This window comes from Ahaetulla prasina, chromosome 2 (genome assembly GCF_028640845.1).
Source record: "Ahaetulla prasina isolate Xishuangbanna chromosome 2, ASM2864084v1, whole genome shotgun sequence".
In the NCBI taxonomy this organism is placed as follows: domain Eukaryota; kingdom Metazoa; phylum Chordata; class Lepidosauria; order Squamata; family Colubridae; genus Ahaetulla; species Ahaetulla prasina.
The window spans coordinates 220,983,565-221,007,328 of record NC_080540.1 but is presented as its reverse complement, the minus strand read 5'-3'; the positions used below and the strand labels follow the sequence as shown (position 1 = coordinate 221,007,328).

At 37.4% G+C, this 23,764-nt stretch overlaps 1 protein-coding gene across 11 annotated transcripts in view; it reads right to left on the bottom strand.

The window, feature by feature from the left end:
* Positions 1–73: 73 nt before the first annotated feature.
* The window catches only part of BNC2 (basonuclin zinc finger protein 2), a 481,370-nt gene continuing 457,679 nt past the window's right edge, over positions 74–23,764 (bottom strand). For 2 of the 11 annotated variants that reach the window (XM_058170824.1, XM_058170830.1), the window contains one exon: positions 77–4,182. In XM_058170824.1, coding sequence (XP_058026807.1) covers positions 3,522–4,182 — 661 coding nt within the window. In that variant the 3' untranslated portion in view covers positions 77–3,521. Of the gene's footprint in view, positions 4,183–13,768; positions 14,178–15,243; positions 15,288–23,764 lie in introns of those variants that run through there. The other 9 variants (XM_058170826.1, XM_058170829.1, XM_058170827.1 and 6 more) reach the window with 7 other exon arrangements.

Below are 23,764 nucleotides of genomic sequence, written 5' to 3'. Positions count from 1 at the left end.
CTTAATTGCTGAATAAGGCCTGAATAAGTTGATGATGTTTAAGTTTCCAATCTGCTTTACTAAAGCCATTAGACCTGTATCAGAAACAAATGTAAAATGAGAATGCAGATCAGTGATTTATTCGGGAAAGAATTATTTATATAACTCAAGCATGTTTTTCATTAAAAATGATATTTATTTATACCATACATACTTCAAAAACAGTGTTTTTTTTTTCTGTTTGTTCCTTAGATATCATTTAGCCATTTGTTTAGGTCTGTTTTGCCTTGTCAATATTTCTTCTTGCTTTGTTCTTACTAATCTTGATAAGTGTTTGAAAACACAGTGCAAGGCAATCATGTAGCACTACCGAATGTCATTTAGGTTTGAGAAGAATTGCACCTTTGCTTTCTCTGTTCCCTTTCACAAGTATACGACACATTATGCAGCATAAAACAAAACAAACCTCTCTCTGTTCAATTTTATTTTTTAAAAAGTAAGACTTTGAAAAAAAAAAAAGAAAAAGACAAAGCACAAATGAAAAAAAATCAAGTCAGCAAAAATTGTGGCGGTTTTGATGTAAACATAGTTTTGATATAAACATACTTTGACGAACTGGTCAGTATTTTTCAAGAGTCTCTATGAATTCTGGAGATCATGTCAGGATCACTAACTGAAATCAGAGAAATGTGATTTAAAATAAGGCATTTTAATTAAGGAAGCTTTCGTCCCCCATTTTCTTTTCTTTTCTAAACACGCATGGAAAATACTGCAACTATTGTTTTTGCTTTGTTGTTAGGGGAAAAATACTTAGTATACAAAGGCACCAAGCTACTTATGATCAAGTTAGGATTTACATTAGCTGTGACTAATTTCTTCCCATGGCTTTAATGGGGTTTGGTCACCACAAACTACTGTATAGCTGGATTGGGGCCAATGAAGAGGAGGAATCGTTTCCGCTAATAAAATTAACAGACTGAGTTATTATACAATGAACAGTGGTTGGAAAGTACGTAACTGGTTCAACTCGAAGGCTGAAAACAAATAACCATTTCTGGTTTTGCAGTCACAGGAGAAACTTCTAAGAAAGAAAAACATTTTCTGTGCATTAGTAATATACTACATGGGGGAAATACTCCTTAGGTATCCTTCCAAGAAAGGATTTGTTATATGACACATACCATCATGATCTTTACTACCGAGCTTGAGCAAATATCATTCCCTCAGTAGGTTGGGGTTAGAGAAGCTGCTAGTGTGGCTTGCCACACTCAGACAACATGTGTAAACACCAGAAACGGGAACAACCAAAATGGATTGGTGTGCAGATTCCTCCCTGGTTTCTTCTTGGATGCTTATTCCTAACTCCACTGTGATTCTCTCTGACAAATCGCTTTTGGAAAGTACAACCAACCAAAACATTGAAATTTGCTCTGGATTTCCCCCCCCCCCCCACAACATAGCTGTCAGCTTGTCTCTACTGAAGGGTGGTCACCCAACCAAAATGAACAGCGCATATTTCCCAAGCTTTAAGTGCTTGTGCCGTGAATGGCTTTTGATTGCTTCTATAAAAACATGCCTTAATCAGTCTATTGCACCTTCCAGTGCGGACCAGTCAACTCTGCAGAGGCCGGTGGTTCCCTTTGGAAGACAACCACGGCCCAAGTCTTCAGTCAGGAACACGGGAAAGTCTTCATTTCAAGGAATTTTGAAGCCGTCTCTTAAGTCACGGAGGCGCAAAGGGAATGCAAGAGAGATGTATGCCTTCCAGAAGCTCACCTACCCCTCCCGAGCCTTTTTCTATTGATCTCTTCAGGGGACAGAAAGGGGGGAATGGAAGAAGATTTATAACACCATTGCCTTCAGAGCTTCAACACACTCTGAAAGTGTGCCGGATTGGTATGCGTAAACACTCAACAGCATTACATCATACAACTGCATTTCCTGAACATTAGCAGGGCAATTAGTTTTGGGTGGGGGAGAGATCAAGTGTGGCTTTGAGAGAACCACAATGCAACCTTTTGCAGGCCTCCAAAAGAGGAAGACCCCACCCCACCCCACACACACACAAACACACCCCGAGTGTAATGGGGCTTACTTCCAGGTAAACAATTGCTGGCTTGCACCACTTTCCTAAAAAGTTCATCTTCCGTTAGTTGAAGAAATCCCTCCGTTGTCTCTTAGTAAGTAACTTCTGCTTTTTTTTTCCTCCTCTTTTTCATTTTTTTTAAAAACAAAACTGTGGCCTTGCTTTGCGAATGTGCATAATTTTTAGGACCTGAGAAATACATTTAGGTATGGTGTTCCGTTGCTCCCCAGTTCCTAGGATTGGTTTTTTTTTTCCCCCTCACTGCCACAACCTTAGCTTGCGGTTAATACCAGCTGATTCATATATTTTGGTTATTGAAAACTTGTGCAAAGTTGGCAGTTTCGTGTTCGCGCGTAACACGATTTTGTTCAGCATTTGCCTGCCATACTGACCAGACACCACGTGGAACAAAGGGTAGGTTTCTTTTTTTTTCTTTTCTTAATAAGACACTGATAGTATGGCAATACTTTTAAGGGAAAAAAGGGTATGGATATTATTACACATCCCCACATCGTGTAAGAAAAAAAGTGCATGACTGGATTTATGTAATCGTAACAAGACCAAAATAAAAACAAAACAAGGAAAACCTGTATCCAATCAGGTGCTCTAAACATGCCAGCACCTCCCCTTATGCGTTTCTAGCAGGTAGTTAAAAATGGAACTTGAGTTTTCTTTTTTTCTTTAAAAAAAAATGTGCACTGAAGCTAATATAAATGAATTGAGCTAGCCAGCAAACTATTCCCACCCAACCCCCCACATATCTCACAGCTGGATGTAAATGTAAATGTAAAACAAAAACAAATCCCAAACAAACAAACAAAGAAAAGGTTAAACCACCATCAATACAATTGTTTTACATCATGGGCCTTTCAAGGCTCAATATATACAAGTGTTAACAGCCATGCGTAGTTGACGAACCTCTCAAAGGTTTAAAATACACAAAAACAATTGAAGTTGTCCTTTTTCTCTCTCCTTTTAATATCTTTGCAGTGCTTTGTTTTTAGGGGTTTTTCTTTTCTTTTCTTTTCTTTTCCTCTCCTTTCTTCTTCTAAGATTGCAGGCAACAGTCATTGATGGAAGAAACAGTCTCTTTGGAGATGACCACAATTTTTTATAACAAAAGCGAGTTTTAAAAGGTAAGTTCATTTGTTATTCTTTTTTTTTTTTTTAAGCAGTGGAAATGTTATCCCAGGTTAAAGATACTATCCCAACCCACATAATTTTTTTTCTGTTAAAAAAAACATAACAAAACAAAGGAACAAAAATTAGGGAGGGAATGAGGGGGGGGGAGGAAGGAAAGCACCCGGTCTTTTTCTGTTTTGTTTAAAAAAGAAAAAAAAGATATATATTTATATATTTATATTTATATATATTTATAGAAGAGTCTGTAAATGGCAATTTGAAGAAGTATAAGGTCTTACTTTTTGAGTTGGCACTGATCGTGTCCATCTCGGGATTAATCTAGTGAGGTGAAGGGAATGTTTTTATGCAGATTCGGGTTCTGACTGTGCCGATTTCGGCTGCGGACCGAGGAAAACATCATGTTGCATCCAGGGATTTTACATCTGTGCATTTCACGTAAGTGTACCGTCTTGTAATGCACCCTGAGAGTCCCCTTGTTGCTGTACATTTTGTGACAAATGTTGCACATGATCCCCCCATTATTCATGGAAACGCTGTTAAACATGAGAGACCCCGGGACTTCAGCACTCAAGCTGACCCCTAAGGCTGCAGCCTCAGTTTTGTGTGATGATTCCTCGCTGTCGCTGACCCCATCCATGTCATCCAACAGGATGCCCTCGTCGCTTCCTGCATCCGATTCTCTGGAAGAATGAATGCTACTGCTTGACTGGATGCTGGAGGTGGTGCTCAGGTCTAATACCATGTATTCTTCTGACATGCCCCGTCCGTATCCATTCAAGTGGGAGTCCTCTGTACCTGCTGGGGAGGAGGTGTCTTCCCGTAGATCAAAACCCAAATGGGGTGGAGCACCATAGATCTTCATCAAGAATTCATCACGGAGGTCCTTGCTAAGAGAGGGCTGAGAGGAATCCAGTCCCATGTCATCCAGTTCTTTGGTCAATAGTTTACGGTGCAGATTTATATTAGCACTGTGTCTGGGAAAGAGAAAGGAAAGAGAGAGGGAGGGAAAAGAAATATGCAGCATGGATTATAGTGCAAACTTTAGCAATGGAATAAAAACCGTAACAAACAATGTTCATGCAATAACACAACTGTTGCTCTTTTTTTTTTTTTTTTTGGGTAGAAATGCAAGCATGACGGTTCGGACATCATTCCTATAAACGCAAGGCAAGATGCTGCAAATCCACATGAATTCAATTCCCCCCCCTTTTTTTGGGGTATGGTTATCATACTACGTATCAGGTTAATTGGCAGCGTGATTGATTACTACTTTTCTTTTCAAAAACATGGTGTCATATGAACGAATGGGGAGGATATTCGATGGAATTTCTTTATCAAATCACAGCATTGGCTCCACCGGTTCCTATTGATACATGTAACCATAGGAACCAACTGGGAACAAAGGATAATTAGAAAAGAATCTTAAAAGGATTTATCCTCTTACCAAGAAGAGGAGGGAGGGGAAACCCTAGTATTTAAGAACAGGAATCGTTAAAATTGAGTGAAACAATTTTTAAAAATGGTAGGGAAAGAAAAGAGGCTATTTTACAAGGTAGCGATCCATGTGTGGCTTTCTAAGTTATTACAACTTTTCTGAGTCATGAGGGGGACTTGTTTCTATGTTGACTACATAGCTCATTCCAAATGATCAAAGTCCTAAGGCCGAAATGTGGAATTATTATAGTTTTGATATACTGTATTTTTGTTTACCTTCTCACTCAACTAGTCTTTGGTTCTTAGTATATTTTGTTAGAAAGACATATTAAAAGGTGCCAAAATATCCTACTGAAACCTGAAACTTTGATTTGTGCAAGTTCTCTTCTTAATATTATGCATCTCATGGGCTATCTGCCATTGTCTCCAGTCCAAATTCTAGCAGTCAGCGTGCACTTGACATTGAATGCCAAGTCACACCATACCATTTGTACAATGCTGGTAAACCCATGCATTTTTCTAAACCCAGCTCTACTTCATCAGAAAACATTTGGAAAGTGTGCAAGACACTTAATATCTTACAAACCGGGGCTTCCAGAGTATGAGGTCACCCAGTCAACTGAACCAACATGCACAGTCCCATAAGCAGTAATTGTGTATTACAAAGTAAATTCCTAAACTTTGATGGGGCAGCCAGGAGAAACCCTCAAACTTTGCCCTGACATATAGAACTAAAGCAGAGGGCATATATAAATCAGCTGCACATTTACAAAGATCAGCTGTACAACTGACTCAGAGAAAAGATTTTAATAAAGAACTTTTTTTTAAAAAAAAGTATCCAGTTTACAATCCAGCATACTGGAAAATGCTTTCCAGTCTGAGAGTGGTTGGCAATATGCATTTCCAATCACATTACAATGTAGATGGAAGTGCATGCCTTTAGCTTTCTCTTCTACAGTAGTTCAAATGCAGATCACGCTGAATTTGATGTTTGGTTGATGTTCAGATAGGCATTGGAAAATTGAGGCAGGTTTGGATCTAAATTGGACTGGGCAGTTACTAACTGCTTCTGCACATGGTTGTTCCTTGCAGGATCGGGGTGACTAAGTATCAACAACCAAAGATCAGGGAATTAAAGATTCCTCACAAATGAAGGCGAATATACATGTCCCAGGATAATGTTGCAGGATCCAATCTGAGTCAGTCACCGGGACTAGAGGCTTAGTCTTCTGAACTTTCAAACTCATGATTTTGGATTCGAGAAACTAAATTTCTGGTTCCGGTGACAGACCCAGATTGGATCCTGCAATTAGATTTCTTTATATAATTTGCACATTGGCTGTCAAATAATATATCCACTCGTTGTGTATCTCTCAACTAGCCATCCCAAAATGTACCCACTTGTGCCATAAAATGAAAGTTATTTTTTTCACAGACAAAATAAATAGAGGATGCATTATATTTTGTTTATTTATTTTATTTTTCACATTTTTGAACCGCTCATCTCCTCAGAGAGGAGATCTGTATATTGTCAGGATTGATTTAATTCATTAAACGTTGCAGAGTAAACTAACAATATATTCTTCCTAGGAAATGAAGGATGGGTCATTTTGGATCCCAAATAAGAGAAAAAGCTACTGAGAGATACATCCAAGGAATAGGGTGGTAGGTGGTGGACAGGAGGAAGGCAACTTTACCCACAAGAGTGAAAGTATCATTTCACATCAAGCACTGTAGCATTGATTTAATTAAAGAAGGGAGTTACACTATCCCCAACACTGCACTTATGAAGGCTGAGCTTACCTTGTGATAAGTTCAGCTTTCTAATCTTTTGCTAAATCGAGATCGCAAAAGGAGGAGGAAGGCAGAGACAGAGAGAGAAAAAGGGAGGGAGGGAGAGAGAAAAATAGGTGATAGAAAGAAAGAGACAGAGAGAAAAAGAAAGAGAACAAATTCACATTCCAATCCAGTCACATCTGGCTTTTAAAAAAAAATGAAAAGAGAATCTTTAAACAATAAAATACAGGCTAAAAATGCTTTGGCTGTGAGATCATTTTCTGTCACCCATCATCTCACTTACACTGTTGTCCCGATGGTTGCTGGACCAACCACACAATCTAAAGCCATAAATCAAATCAGAGAGAGAAAAAAGCAAATGTGCCATTGCCCACATTTTTCTTCTGAACAGATTCATGCAGGGTTCACATACATAAATGATCGAGAGAGGGACAGCCTCACAGCCTTTTTCAGCAAAGGGATTTCTTGCCCATTTGTCACATGATAAAGAACTCAAAGGGAACATCTCAAAGAAAACATAGGAAGCATTTTGCTGTGAACATCTGAATGTTGACTGTATTGCCAATTATAGCATGTGTTCAACAGCACAGCACAGTGTTACATCTATGAAATGTGTTTACTCCTCTGATAGCATCATGCAAACAGAGGTTCCTCCATGGACAAACCACATAACATAGTTTCTTGCCATGGCAACATGCTTTTTTTCCCCAGAATAAAATCAATTTGTTGCACATTGACAACTACTATACACAAATATCTTGTCAGTTGTTATGTTTTTAACCTGTATTGTCTCTAGAGAAGCTCAGGACAATATTTTAGTTTCACAAGTACATTGAATAAATCGTAAGCAAATAAATAAAACAACACACCACACATGCAAATTAAAAAGTCATATAAAAGTTATGTGCAGGTCCTCTGAATTGTAATTTAGCAGCCCCATTTATGCCAGATTTACACTGAGATGAGGGGCTTTGCCAAAGGGTCTCAAAAGCTAAGAGAGGAACTGAAGTGAGATTTCCTACAACCACATTTGTAACTCACTGCAGTACATGAGCTCTGCTGTGGTCTACGTGAAATGATTAACATTAATGCAAACTGAGCCTAGATTGTGTGTTTTTTTTTCCCTGCTAAAATATAGCGCAGACAAGGTGCCTTGTCTGTAAATGCAGCTAAATTGTCTATTATTTAGTTTCCTTCATTGGCTGCAGGCAAAAACAAACAATTGGATCTATGTGGGAATGACAGCAAGAATTTCTGAATACAGGGAACAAATGTTGCATCATTGGGGATGCAAACCCACACACAAAAATCTCCCTACAAGTAGAAGTGGCTGCTTATTTTCCTTGATGATGGTGAGTTCAAAGTTGCAGCTGGCTTTGGCTATCAATAGAAACTGATGCCATGGCCACTGACTTATCATTTACAGCGCTGACTATCAGTAATCTGATTAAACCATGTACCAGCCCTTAATATCTGTCAGGCAAACAATGTGCAGAAATGTGTGGGCAACTTCTGGCACTCTTTCTGGCAAGGTCCCTTTTCCGCTATCAGGAGTAGCATTGGCTTCTCCTAACATAATTACACTGACTTTTATTCAATTAAGTGTCATTCCTAGCTTTAAAAAAAACTTGCTTTATCAACTGATTCAGGTGTAATGCAATAATCAGATGAACTCATTTGCAGGGGCATTAGCTCTGCTGTTCATAACTTTGGGATATGAGTTCATTCATAGCAGTCGATTTCCACTGTGCAACTGCAGTTCACAAGGATTGATTCTGTCCCATTAGCTTCTTCATGTATATTTCTCATATTGAAAAATCATCCTTCAGTTCGTATTTAAATCTAAATGACCTTGGATTATTGGGAAGAAAACACCTTGCGTTTATTTGGATAGTAGTTTTCTTTTTACATGTTCAGTTTAATAGCAAAACTATGGAGTTCAAACTGCCTGTGAAACTGGCAGGACACTGAACAGTTTGTTTGCTTATTTATTTATTTATCTATCTATTTATTTATTTATTTTGTCGAGTACATATTAAATAATATACATAAGTATAAGCATGAATTGAATACATAAAATGAATACAAGTAAAGGGAACATTAGGACAGGAATGGTAGGCACGCTGGTGCTCTTATGCACGCCCCTTACAGACCTCTTAGGAATGGGGTGAGGTCAACAGTAAACAGTCTTAGGTTGAAGTTTTGGGGATTTTGGGATGAGACCACAGAGTCTGGTAGTTCATTCCAGGCATTAACAACTCTGTTACTGAAGTCATATTTTCTGCAATCGAATTTGGAGCGGTTCACTTTAAGTTTGTATCTATTGTGTATTCGTGTATTGTTGTGGTTGAAGCTGAAGTAGTCATTGACAGTAAGCTGTATCCAGATTTTAAGTAGGCTTATGGGCTTTAATCTTCTGGGGACCAACTTGAGTGCCATTGATTTTAAGCATGACTATATTTGGATTGCTATATAAGGCACCTATGATACAATTTAACTGTATGCTAGATAGATATTCTATAAGTTGAAATGGATTTCACATGTGGGCGACTCATTCACTTCTAAGCAACAATGAAGATCAAGTCCTGAAGCTCTTGATCCCAAAATGTTCCTATAAGCTTTTCTTATTTTCTGTTATTTTCTCTACTGGCCCAGTGGTGCTTTTTCCAAAAGGCAACTGGGTTTTGTCAATCTTGGGTTTTTTTTCTTTGAAAACATTTTGCTTCTCATTCAAGAAGTTTCTTCAATTCTAACTGAAATTCTAACTGAGTTAAAATTAAAGAAGCTTCTTGGATGAGAAGTGAAACATTTTCAAGGAAAAAAACAAAACCAAGAAGGTTCAGTCGTCCTTTGGAAAAAGCACATTTGGGACAATCTTGACCTGGATGATTGATAAACTCCATAGACTTTCTCTACTGTTTTGATCCACTGAAGTATGTAAACTGGAGTATGTTAGGAACTTCTCCCATCTCCCAAATCTAAACACAGGAATTACATTTTAATGTCATTGAATGAACTCCTTGATCTATTACACTTTGCATATGACAATTCTATGTAGGAGCCCAGCACTATCAACCACTCTAACTTGTTTCCCCCGATTACTGATTTACTTAATAGATAAATGTTTTATCTACTATTTAGTCCTAAGAGTAATCACTGCTTATTTCTAAGCTTTTCTAAGGCATGTGGTTGTTCTTGGAGCTTTTAGCTTACTTAATTCCTTACTTCAAGTATTTCATTAAAGAGAAGCTTGCAAAGATGTCTTCAGGCAAAAACTAACAAGTGAAAAATATCACTAGTCTTAGGGAATATTTTGGGGGCTTCCCTTAGACTCAGAATCCCTAAATTTGTTTTAAATTTCACTGTGGTTTAAAATCTGGTGGCAATCCTAAATCTTACGTTTCTCCTCTGGCACAGTTTTGACCATGAATTTTCTCCAGTTTTTATGATCCATGGCCAGCCCTTGTTTTCCCACAATATAAGAAGAATTCTGGCAATGCAGCTGTTAAAGAAAGGAATGGCTGCAGCATCCAAAAAGCTTCAAAAATTGTTACCCACTCTTGAATTGTTTCCCTTTCTTGAATTTAGAAAGAGAAAATTATTAAATACATGAAAGAGAGTGTGGTTTCTTAAAATCTTGTTTCTACCCAAGTCACATCCACTATTTTTTAAAGTGCGGTACACAGCTCATAGACAAAGTGTGGCCCATAGCTAAGAAAAAACAACTATAACAAGATATTTACTTAAGTATGTCTCCTACACTAATATTACTAACACCAAAGTACAGGGTTATCCCTATCATCTCTTAAGTCCTGCTGCTACAGTACATGGAGAAAAACAAGAAATGTTTATTAAAGGTGACCTAAATTAGGCAGGACTACTAGATATGGGCTGAGTTGGATATTCTGAACCACTTTGTTTTCTTCTAACGAAGTGGTTGACCAGATTTCTATAGCTCAGATACCGCTGCCCTGTCTAAATGCAAGTTAAGGAACTACAGCTCCTTAAATATTGCAGAATTATACCTTCCAGAGCTCTTCACCCTTAACTATGCTGGCCAGGGTGCTAGTCAGAGGCATTCACTTACCTTCACTACTGGTTTGCAAATGTGAGCGTGCGCGCTTTGCTCACCTGCGCCACTTCCACGCATGCGCAGGACCTTCCGCACATGTGCAGATTGTCAAAAACGGGACATGATGACATCCAGGCAGGTGGGCAGAGCCCCCCGCAGCCACCGCTACTGGTTCACCCGAGCCAGATAGAACCGACTGAATACCACCACTGGTGCTAGTAGATATAACTCAGAAACATGAAGGTTTCCCATCCATGATATAATGCTCTCTAATAAAAAAAATCTAGTTTCAACTCTGGAGCTGACTTGACTGAGGCCATTTTGAGGCTCCAGGGTTATCACACTGGAGATGAGAGTTAGGGAGGGGGGAAGAGTGATAGCTGGGGTTTTGTAGCCAAAGCAGTTTGCCCTGTGAACCAAGGACATTCCCACAGGTGACTGAAGAAAGGAGGAGTGATGTTACCAAACAACTGGGTTGCACCCTGATAGGACCATGTGACTGATTGTTTGGGGAAAAGGGAAAAACTTCTACTTTTAATTAGGTGAAAACCATGTAAACATTTAGAGTCGGTTTTCACCAGCCTGTGCCAATATTGTATATCCAATAAAACTATTCTTTGAGGAACCTACCCGCCTCAGAGTTCTGTTTGCTATGGGTGTAATACTTGGAACCATCAGCTCCTGTAGGAAAACATCGGCGTTTCCCAATTCTGTTGTAGACCATCAACAACTGGGTTTTTTGTGCTGGAGTTCCCTTTCCCCCGCTTAGCTTAGCTTGTTTATCTGGAACTAAGACAATGTTGTTTGCTATATTTTATAGTCTTATATTTTCCATGTCAGTGAGTAATAGTACAGCCATAGATTATTGATGATTAAGAGTTAAAGGCAAATAGAGTACATTTTTTACATTATGGAGACTGGAAAAAAATGAAAATTTTAACAACACTTCACATGTGTGTTTAAATTCCCACATTGCTTTTCATAGCATGGGTAAAATCTGGGCAAGATCTCACCAGAATGGGTTTACTGCTGCCCCTCAGGCTCTCTGACCTGGATCCATCTTTTCTTTGATGTTGTTGCTGGTTCATATGCATAAATCAGTGACAAGACAGAGCAAGGAGAAAGATTTCTCCTTTTAAGTAGTGGTTCTCCTTCTAGGTTCATTTCCCTAGAGGAAGCAGATGAATGGAATGTAGAAACAATGACAGAAAGCAGGAAAGGGGTCATACATCTTCCTTAGGGGCTTTTTAGATTTGGAACCGATTCCATAGAAAGCTTGATAAATTTAAAGGAGAGGTCTTTGCAACTGTGAATTAACAGGTCCTTATAATTAAATTTCTTGGAGATCTTTCTACAATAGGTCACTTCATTAACATACAAGGCAAAATATTAGTGTGGTGAGAAATATTATGGTAGTGTTGATAAAAAGTTTCTTTAGAACAAAAACTTCACTTTTAGAAATGATATCTGAATATATTAAAATTACAGTGTAACTATACTAAAAAAAAAAAGCTTTGAATAAGGTGCTATCAACATTTCTTCAGTTCATTATTTTAAAATACAGTAGGAAGTTATACTAGAACCAGGAGGACGGAGGTTCAATTTTAACCATGGCTATGGAAGATCATGGGGTCATTGTGGGCCCCCTCAGGCCTGATGCTTTAAGGGGAAGCCTGAAGAAATACAGCATTGTATGCCAGCTTGAGTTCCTGAAGGAGAGGCAGAATCTAAATCTAAGACATAAATAAATCATACAAATGCTTAAAAATATTAACCTAAACATATCATGAAGTTTAGGTACTTTCTGCCTTTTAAAGAACGTTTATTTCTGGCCTTTGCATTTTTCATATACTTCCTCTATAATGGTTATTGATTCTGATACGTAATTACATATCTATTGAATGAATTTGACTAAAAACGATTTAGCTTATATTTCTATTTTGTGTGGATTGATTTTTTTTTTCAAATTTAGACATAGCTTTGGAGTGCAATAAAGAAGCAGCTTAAAAATAATATAAATTGCCCCTCTATGGTTATGGGCTAAATTCAGGGCATCTTAATCTTTCAGACTTCAATCCCTGGAGGTAGGAACCACATCTGATTTGTAGTGTCCTCTTTACTTCATTTACCACACACTTCGTATGTCTTGTGTTGTAGCTCCACTGAATTAAGAGCAAATTTCCAGGGAACATGCACCTCCAATGAAGCTTTTTGTTGTAGAAAAACAGGGAAAACCAACTTTTTTGTCACTGGGGGAACTGTACTTTCAGTTTTATTTGTCTTTATAGGCTAGGGCTGTCACAATTTTTTATTTTAGTTTTAAAGTTTACCATTTTTCAAAAGAAGATATCCCCATTTGTCTCCCCCCCCCATTTTTCCCATGGGACTAAGTCTTTCAACACTCCCTCGGTTCAATTTTGGAGTTGTGTTTTTTTTCTTCTTCAAAACAACTGTGATATGCTTATAGGAGAGTTAACCACACTGATTTTTATTTATTTTTTTAATTTACTTTTTGTTTTACAGAAATCTTGGCGGCTTTATTGGGAGATGGGGAATTTCACTGCTCCTATTTGATGATTTGCTGCTAAATTTTGGCAGAACTATCTTGGAGCTCCAGGGACAACAGAGCACGAAGACCACAGGTGACCTACCCTTGTTCTACAAAATCAAGAAATCCTGCAGAGTATCAGGGTCAAAAAAAGACTTAAACCAGCACAACACAGATCCTTAGTGAATAAATCTCAGTCTCACAAAACATTACATACATAACAAAACTAACAGCTCCAAAGGCTCCTCAAAGGAGACAATAACAATTAAAGCAGTTAATACAATAGATAATATTTATCAAGGTACTATATTAACATACCCTACTCATTTCTCTCACTTTCTAAAAGTATATTGCAGCAAATATCCAAAATATCTGACTCTGACATACAGATTCTCAACTTAATTCCTCATACCCCAATGAGACCTTAATTTGAAATCCTGAATCTGGCAGTTTTGGCTTTGCTTCACTTCTAGTTTTCCCAATCTTAAGCCCATCCATTGTTATATTTTTTAAGTCAGTGTTAATTTTTCTATGCATTATGGGTTTGTGCAGAGTGTGCACATTTTGCCCAATCATTTTCTGACATGTAAGTGGTCTAAATCCTTCTATTTAGTTATTACTTTGTGGATATATAACCTAATTTCTGAAAACACTATAGCCCTGGTACGTAAAAAAGGTGCTGCAAAGCTAATAAAAACACAACTCTATGCAACTCCATATTCAAATCAGAAGCAGAAGTGTAAGTTCTTCCAATATTCACTTTTTGCCTTTTTCTCAGCCAGCCCAGTGCTTTTAAATCTAGGAAGATCTCTTCCTCAGGAGAAGGAAGGGAGGCACTCAATAAAAAGGCCTGAATTTTTGGCCTACCTGGGGTGGTCTTGGGAGCAGGGCAGGGGAAGGAATGCATTCCTAGAGGCTTTTGCAAGTATTAATGGAAATCAACCTGGGGGATACTTTTCTTAAGCTTATGATGTTCTCTGAAGGTGGCATCTGTAGCCAAACACAGATCATATTCATTTCACTCTGGAAAACTGCACAGCTAGATCCACTGACATTCTCAAATCAGTCACTCTTCTTGTTACTGGAAGCTCTCTTGATTCAGGCAAGATATACCCAGGCTTTAAAGAAGAAAGAAGGAAAAAACAGCAGGGCCAATCACAGTGTAGCAAATACAACACAAGACAAAAAAGTAAGGGAAATCATTTCGGCATCTGACATGTTTCTGATTCGGGGGGGGGGGATTTAAATGTTTTGCTTCGTCACATAATGCTGTAGATATGTATCCTCCAGAGTTAAAGATTGTCTAAAATGAAATTTGCTTGCCTTTAGGTGTGTAACATACATCATCAAATGCTCCTTTCCCTGCATTTTTAGCAAAAGGGGGTGGCTAAAAGACATTTACGCGAAAGCCATATAAATTGCAGTAGTTTGGTCTTTGCTTTGTTTATCTTTGCCTATTTACTTTGGCCTAAAATTCAAAACAGCTTAGCTAGAGGGAATATTTATGATGCAGTTCCTATTCAAAGTAAATAGTTGATGAATTCCTGCGGAAGATCAACAACATAAATACAGGTTCTAACTATGTTTTAAAATTATTCTGTGAAATGTTAATAAAACAAGTTTGGTTTTTTTTGCTTGAAAAAATGGCAAACCTTCATGCTTTATATTTATTTAACTGATTGCTTTTTACTTTTTGGCCACTGTGGTATAAGACCAGGTAGCCTATGCACAGAGCAACATAGTATGATACTTCAATTCTTTTCTGTGTGCCATATATAACCTGTTTTCGATGTATTGTCGAAATCATAATGATAATACAATAATAAGAGTTGGGCTAATTATAAATAGAGACTGAAACTCAGAAATAACAAAACTATTTCTTATCTTGGTTTTCATGAATTCTCTTTTTAGTCCTGTCTTTTTAACCCTGAAAAAAAATGCTATCCAAATGAATCTCACAAAAAAATATATGTGCATCCTCTTCTTTCCTGCAGGGTTCAACATCAGATGTTTCCATAACTGATGATGCTTAATAGGAAGGATTTTCATTACTCCTATTTCAAGCAGCATATGCTGGCAGAATATTGAGTCCCTCAATGAAATTACAGTTCAACCCCCAGCACTGCGAGCAACATTGGTCACTAAAGCTTTTACAAATGGCATAGAATCTGAGAAAATATTAACCTTTTATAGGGAGAAAATCCAAAAGGTAAAAAACAGTTCAGCACCTATTAAAAAAAAAAGAAGTAAAGAAGTGCTTATTAAATGCAGGAAATGAAGAACAAGCAAAATTCTTGCAAATTCAAGATGTGGAACTTAAGTCATTACCAACCCCTTTCAATATGAAATCAATCATTCACACCGGTCACGAAGGCAGCTCCCTCTCCACTCAAATTATTCACTTGGAGATAAGCTCTCACCAAACTCTTTAGGGGTTTAGCTAATTTACTGCACAGATATGGCACGTCTGTTGTAATAACAGGTAGGATGTGTTAGGGTGGGCCATTTATCAGAATTAGGCGTCTTTCTCACTCTGCAGTGAAGGATGCTGCTGCCTCCACTACTTCTCGCTCTCTGGATTCCCCCATCCCCTTATGGCCCATAATGTGGCAGGCAAACAAAATTGACAGTCTCTTCTTGTCAACAAGGAGCAATTCTCCCGAGGAGCCACTTAGCTGTTGAGGAGGAAGCGATGTATTAGCCTGCTTGTCCCAGGAATGTTAATCATCTTCTGAGCTCCCTCTGACTTTGACATGAGCAAAATCACCAAATTTGTTTACTAAATGAATCGTAATATGCTAATAAGAGAGCGTGACATATATGGTCAAGCCAAACAGATGGTTTGTTTATTCCACTTTGCAACTTTATAAATGTTGTAAGTCAGGAAACGTTAGGGAGAATTATTGGGTATAACTGCAGAGGCGGCTGAGCCGTTTGCATACAAAATACCAGACCGGAGCAAAAGGGAAGCCATTTTTATCCCTCAGAATGTTCCCAAGCATTAATATCAATATGACATCTGTGCCGACTGCGCGTATTCCCCTGGGGCAAATGTTTTTTTTTCTGAATTTACCAGGGTATTTTCCCTTGCCTTTTTTGTCTGCACAGCTTCTTGCAAAATCAAGACAAGAGAGTCCTCCACTCTAGCAAGGCTTGGAAATTTAACACACACCTGTTGAGGTGTTAAATGAAATTATTCTGATGGTGTGAATTACATTTTACATTTTTCAACAGCTGCATGTGCTCAAGGTCAAGACATAATCTTAATATATTATTATTGTTATTTGTTAAGACGTTACAAACAAAAAGCATTACCACTGGACCAGTTTGCCAGAGTTACTCCCAAATGTGGAACTGTTGCACTTCAAGCTCACACTTTAAAAGCGGGCTTGGTGCAAACTATCTCATTATAAAGGAAGAAAGAGGTGGGGTGGGGGAGGGGAGACTAAAAGTTTAGAACATCCCAAATTAGTCAGTATCATTAAAGGAAAAAAGTGACCAGGCTTTGCTAAAATAAGCTAAGGAATTGTGTATGAATATGCACTGTGTTTAGATCACAGCTTTATACGCAGTTGGCAGCAGGCTAACTTAATTATAATTAGCAGTCTTAGTTACTGGTAATTGTTTGAGATTATCAATTCTTTCCCCGTCTCCAGAATGTTTGCAAGCTATCTGCACACAAGTGATTCATACATACCTGAGGAGAGTGGCTTCAGTGGCTTTTATGGATCTTCTGCATGCCATCCATGAAAGGCCAAATTCTTTTTTTAATGAATACCAATTCCTGAGATTTATTGCATGGAAGATCATTTGAACTCAGTGGTTTTTAGAGCAAAATACTTGATCCAAAATTCATGCCGATTTATTCTCCTAAGAATATTCTCACAATATTTAGGGATTTCTGACCTCAAGCTCCATTAAATGAAAGAATAGGTAGGTCACAAATTTTAGAAAGAAACAGGAAATAAATTTCCTGACATCTCCATCCATAGTATTTGACTCCAAGTCTATTGGCACTAAAGCCATATGATATTATAGACATTAATGTGCTACCTACATACATTTGTATTATAGTTCCTATACAATAAATCTGTTATTTTCTGGTTTGAAATACTAGTTTGTGCTACTCAAAAGGCAGTTATGTTGTGTACATACATCATTATACACAGGAGTTACCAACCTGGTTTAAGGAATTGCACAGCATGTTGATAAAGAAATGACATATATTTCACATTAACCAGCTGGAGTAATTTCACAAATTGTGCAGAAGTACTCACATACAGCTTTTCCAAAGAGATTATAACAATGTCTTCCATTTCTGGAATGCACTGTGAGTCAAAAAGTTTATTCACACGTGTGTATACACCTTGACTTGGTTCAATGCCTCACAGCCAGAAACACAAAATAGCTGATGAAAGCATTGAGATTATTTGAAAAATGGAACTGCATTTATTCTGAAGGCTCAGTTCATGAATCAGTTAAGAAGTGATGAACTTTGAAAAAGTTTTGATTTATCTTGAATTAAGGTTATTATATTGGGAATAATTTAACAATGTATTTCCTAGTTAGAAAGGAATTTGAATGAATTATGCAGACTAGGTTTCAGATTACAGGAATAATATTAAAAGTCAAAAGTTCTTGACTTGAAGTGACATTTTAACAATGAAGTGTGTTGTGGCCCTGAAGAAACAAAATCTGACAACAATTCCAAAAGTAAAATATCATCGTTTATTTAGATGTTAAACTATTTATGCAAGTATTTAAATTTGAATAGTGTGGTAATATTTCTAAAGCAGTGCTAGTTGCATACTGGTTTGATTTCTCACCTACTATATTTCCTTATGCAGATTTAAAAAAATATTTTAGTAATTGCCTACCTCAGCTTTAGTAGTTGATTATCAGCAGAGATATATCTATGCCCGTTTTGATCCCCAACGTTTAATGGGATTGCTCCATACATCTCTCGTTATTGGATATTAAATTTGGAGAAATTTTGCTTTGTTTTTTTTTAAAAAACAACAACTATGCCTCAGAGGCCAAGTAAAGAGGAAATAAAAATTGAGTTTTTGTTCTGAGGCTACTCTGAAGCATGAACTGTAAGCAACTGTCCCAGACTGATGCTTATATCACATCTACCCATTCCTGACCAAAGAAAATTTCAATCAAGTAGTTTCACTGGTTTAACAGCAGTGAGCTTTTGGGATTGTCAAAGTGCAAAGGCTTTTCCAAGGAGAGAAAGAATCAGCAGCTGAAATATAATTAACCTTCCATTCTCAATGCAAAACTGCCACACACACAGGGGCTCTGCAGTCTGTTAGTGAAGTTATAATGGCCAACATGCAGAAGGAAAATTGGTCAAAAGTTGGCAGCTGCTGTCATATTTTTAGAATTATGATTAATGACACTAATAATGCAGATGATTACTGATATGTGTATCTCCTGCAGTTTATCATATTGCACTTGCTGCCTACATCCACAATAAACACGGTGCTATCATTTACCTCTTTATTGAAGACAATCCTTTCTCTTGTGAAGAAGCACACTCTAATTACTTTGTAATGTTTTATGTCTCAAGCTTTTTACAGCTCTGGACCCCAACAACTGCTTCATATCTACTATTGATTAATTACAGAATGTTTAATCAAAATTTAGAACCTGATGTTGTCCTTTATAAGCTTCAAGACTGCCAAGGTACTTAAGGTTTCCTTCCAGATAGAAATAAAAAAAGAATGCTAGATTCAAACAAAAAAAAATCTCCCAAATATGCAAGATATCCAAAATCTTCATCTCTGATATTTGGAGACGATTGTGTTTTCCCTTGGTTTCTGTCACATGCCATTAAAGTTTCCTTCTCTTTTAATTACTTTTTGAACCCAATAGGCATTTTGTGTGCTTTAGTAGAGACAAAATAAATGCAGTCCTATTCTTCTCTAATACCTACGCAGCTTATATTTCAGTCCCCATGTTTTACTTTTAAAATGGTTTCTGACTTTTGGGGGAACAGGGGCATGAAAATTCACAGTATTCAAGCAGGTTTCTTTAGAGGGAAAGTCTTTATAAATGACAACACAGTTTTGAAGTGGTTAAACAAGTAAAAAAAAAATTCAGAGACAAATACATAAGATTTTTTTTTAATGTGGATTTTTATGGCACTGTCATACAACCATTCACCGTTGAAGTTAAGTGTTTTTTTAATACCATTACTGAACTGCTGAAATGGATGCTAATATAGCTTGGAGTGCTAATGTCAAGTCCTGGTAATAAAAAAGACAGACTGCTGAATGAAATAATTTCGAGTAAAAAAAAAAGAGAGAGAGAGAGAAGGAGAAGGAGAAGGAGAAGAACAAAAGTGCTCTCGCTTTCCACTTTTATTGAATTGGGACTGACTGAGCCAATTGCTTTAGAAGTCTGTAAAACACAATTACTACTGAGCCAAGTGACCCTGCTGTGCCCCCTTTGTGACTGTATAGGCTAAAAAGCCTGTAGAATAAGTGCTGTTTCTATATATGGTTATCAAACTTCTGAGGTTTCTCCAGCAGAGCTGCTGCCTTCCGAATTCACTGAATGGGCACCGTTTCTTAAGAAATCTTGAAACTCATGGTGTGCATGGTATCTCACGAACTTCTAAAATGTCTATGCCACTAATCATGTGATTCTTCTCATGCTCAATCTTTAAGAAGACATTTTAAGGACCGCAGGCATTAACCTGTATAAAAACAGTCCTCGAGATGTACAGACATATAACTTGACTATCTTTTTAAAATATATATATATATATATTTTGATGTCAAGTTTAATTATGGGACAAAATGATTGAGATGAATGAATAAATAAAAAAAGAAAGAACTATTCTGGCAAGGACTTAAAAAAAAAAAAGGAAAGGAACTTCATAACCTACAAGTCAACACTTTTGGAAACTATCATGAATTTCATAATTTGAAATTCATATTTAATATGGAAATTGGAATTTAGAAACTTTATAAAAATGAATAGCTACCAGTGCAAAATGTTGTTCAAGTAAATCCCAGCCTGACCTTTCAATTTTACAGAAAAAAATGTTTTTTTTAAATTAAGCCTATGGTTTATATATTTGTAACATACTAAAGGTAAAGTTTTCCTCGCATATGCGTGCTAGTCATTTCCAGCTCTAGGGACGTTGCTCATCTCCGTTTCTAACCCGAAGAGCCAGCATTGTCCGAAGATGTCTCCATGGTCATGTGGCTGGCATGACTCAATACCGAAGACGTATGGAGCGCTTTTACCTTCCCACTAAACTAGTCCCTATTTTTCTACTTGCATTTTTTTTATGTGCTTTTGAATTGCTAGTTTGGCACAAGCTTGGACAACTAATGGGAATTCACCCCATTATGCAGTGCTAGGGATTCGAACCACTGAAATGCCGACCTTCTGATTGACAAGCTCAACATCTTACCCACTGAGCCACCACGTCCCATTTGTAACATACTACTTAGGGCAAATTAGAAGTTTTTGTGGGGAAAAGCTTTTCTGTTCATGTTAAGAGTTCACATCTTTTTAAGCGAAGATACACGTCAGACAGTTACATTCTCCTGTATTCAAGAAACGATCTTCTCAATAATGCTGATCTAAGAATATCTATCTGAAAATTTCTGAACCTAGAAAAGAATCAGTGCCTTTCAAATCTCATTAAAAGGATTTGCCTTCCAAAGCTCCAGCTTAGGACTGATATTTTTACTAGCCATTGATATTTAGTTGATATTACAGTACTGTCTAATAACTGCTCATTTATAGAGCAATAAAGGCAATGGGATACTTCAGTAAACTGTAAAATGCTATGTAAATATTGAGTTTTTAATAGGGGGTCTTAACAGCTATTATTTTTTGGGGGGGAACAGACTCGCAGAAATAAAAGATGTAAGAGGTATAGCATTGACCTCAAACATCAAGAGAAGACTTTTTTCCAGACCACTTTTTGGGTGGTGGTGTCATATTATGGACCTCTGAAAATCCAATAAGTAATTCTGATCTGAAAGAAAGGATGTGGAACATAGGACCCTGATTAAAATGTCCTTCACCTATGGCTTTATTTAAGGAGTGCTTTTAATTAGTCTCTCACTTCTGCTGACCATCCTAATCTTTATAGCATAATATATATTTAGTTCCAATCCCCTACAGCCCAAACCCATCTTTTGAAACAAAAATTATCCTATTCTAATTCTATTCTATTATCGTCTTCTCCATCAGTGTGCATGGTCTTCATTAAGTTTCAAGGAAAGCATCCCCAACTCTCCGAGAAATGCAATTAACATCATAATTTAGTTTAAATTTCCTGCAATATCAACTTATATGACAGGATGGCATTGTTTAAAAAATGTCTGGATTCAGTCAAATCGCTTCTAGTTGTCAACGTAGACACTGTTCTAACAAATACCGAACAATCCACTTCGTTATCCGACCAACTTCATTATTTCTCTGCTTACCCTTATAAGAAGAAGAATGGATTTTATACAACTTGAAAAGCTTGGTCCTATCTCATCCTTCTTCCCCTAGATTTTCAGGAAGGCGTCACATTCTGCCACGACTAACATTAAGCAATGGCTTCTATATTTTATATTATACTTTTCAACTATATCTGCAAACTGTTTGCAAATGGCTTGCTACATCACTAAGAGAGATTTAACCGAGACCATGTGGGGGAAGAAAATTTATGTGATTATAGTGAACTACATATGCCTTCATCCAGTTACGAAAAGGCATTCACTTGGGGCAGTGGATGAAGAATTCTGCAGTTCATTTATCTCCAATCAGTCACCGCGGATCTCAGATAATGCTATCCCATTTTGCCAAGAATTTTAAGAAAATAAAATTCCCTAGCAGTTTTCAGACCAAACTGTTCACGGAAGAAGAGGAATGCAGCAGGGGAAAAAAAAAAGATGCGAAGCCAGCCATTATTTACTTGATTCCTTTTCTTATGAAGTTAGAAAATTAACTAATCACAGAAAGAAGACATGATGAACAGAAGACACTGCCTGATTGCAGGGTTGATTTGGCAAGGCAAGAAACAAATTCCTCCCCTTGCCGAGCAGTCCCGACTCGCCAGTGAAATGGCTTCAAGCTACAGCACAACTGAAAGTGTGCCTGAGGATGTAGAGTTTTCAAAAAAGAAAAGAGGCACTTCTAAATTATTTTATTAAACTGTTACGCAAGCAGCTAACACCTTCAAGTGCTATATTTTCTTCTATTAAGTCACATTAATTACACATGCCTTTAAAGTCACCACCACCTACTTTAAAGCACCTCCTTTCTAGAAGTACAGATGGGTCTCCTCAAAAATCGCATAGACTTGTCTGGAAAGCAGTTAGCAAAAGTTAACTTTCTAAGTTTCAAAAGCTGGCGGGATGAATGGAAAAGGAGGAGGGGATGGCTGCTGGGGTGTTTAAGAGGTGATAACAGGAGGTAGGTAGTATTTGTTCACATCTTCACCTTTGCTGATAATGTATGCAGTGGCTCATCGGACGTATTTAATGTTAATTTATTCAAGCACACCTGTACAGGGCTGGAAGTCAGGTAACTAGATAAGCAAGTCGCATGCTTCCGCTTTCTTGATCTAACTACCCAGAGGCCTATATCCACACAAATTTAGTTCTGGAAACATCAGCAGATTTTAATAAACCCAATCCAGATGTCTTTCTCCATACAAATCAAGGAGTTTACAAGTTTAAATCTGGCCTGATTTAACTAGCAACCTAATGGCAGAATCACACTTGGCACCAATAGTTGCCTCATATTTATTTATAAGTCACCCTGAGCAAATATTATTTTGTTTTTAAATTTATTCAGGGGGCTGAATCACCTTTCCCACCTTGCAGACAAACACACATGCTTTTTGTTCTGTGAAAATTTAAAGAGAAATGTTAACAATTAGCATCCTTTGCTCAGAGAGAGGCAATGCATCAAGTTCCTTCCTTTGTAACTTGAAGCAGTTAACCGTGGTAGTGCAGATGTATTTATTTTACAGGAATCCGGGAACTGAAAAAGTGAAGCAACATGTCTGACCGTGCAGAAGTCGTGACCTAGACGCGAGTAACAAAAAAGACTTATACTGCCAATTGCTGATAGCATTAGAAAATGGATATTAAATTATTGGCACGTTTCATAATGATCAACATGAAAGATGAACGTTTCTTCAATGTTTAAATATGTAAGAACCCCCTTAGGGCATCTAGCTCTAAATAGTTGCAAAGTCTATGGCCATCCTAATCTCAAATAGAATTGAATAGAATAGTGTGATTGGACACACAAGGAATTTGTCTTGGTGCACATGCTCTCAGTGTATACCACTGACAAACTATATCGCCTACCCATTACTTATCCAAGGCTTCTCTGAAGCGGAAGTTCAATATTTCCTTGGAAGGCGCCAATTTAAGTAAGACCCTGTGTTTTTATTAAGGAGCCTTTGGGGTCATAATGAAAATCATGTTATCCATATAACAAGTGGGTAAACGAGAATGGCTAGAATCAAAGCCAGTTATCAAATGCCATTCTGAATGTTCAGGCCCATAGTTATTAAATCATATTGAATAGGAGAAGCTGTATGCCTTGAAGAATAAATAAGACGCTAGTGCAAAAAGTACAATCAGTGCTTAACGTTTAAGTCTCTTTTTATCATTTTTAATGCGTGTTATTTAAAAAATAACTCTGCATGGCCACAAGCTTATTCTTTGTG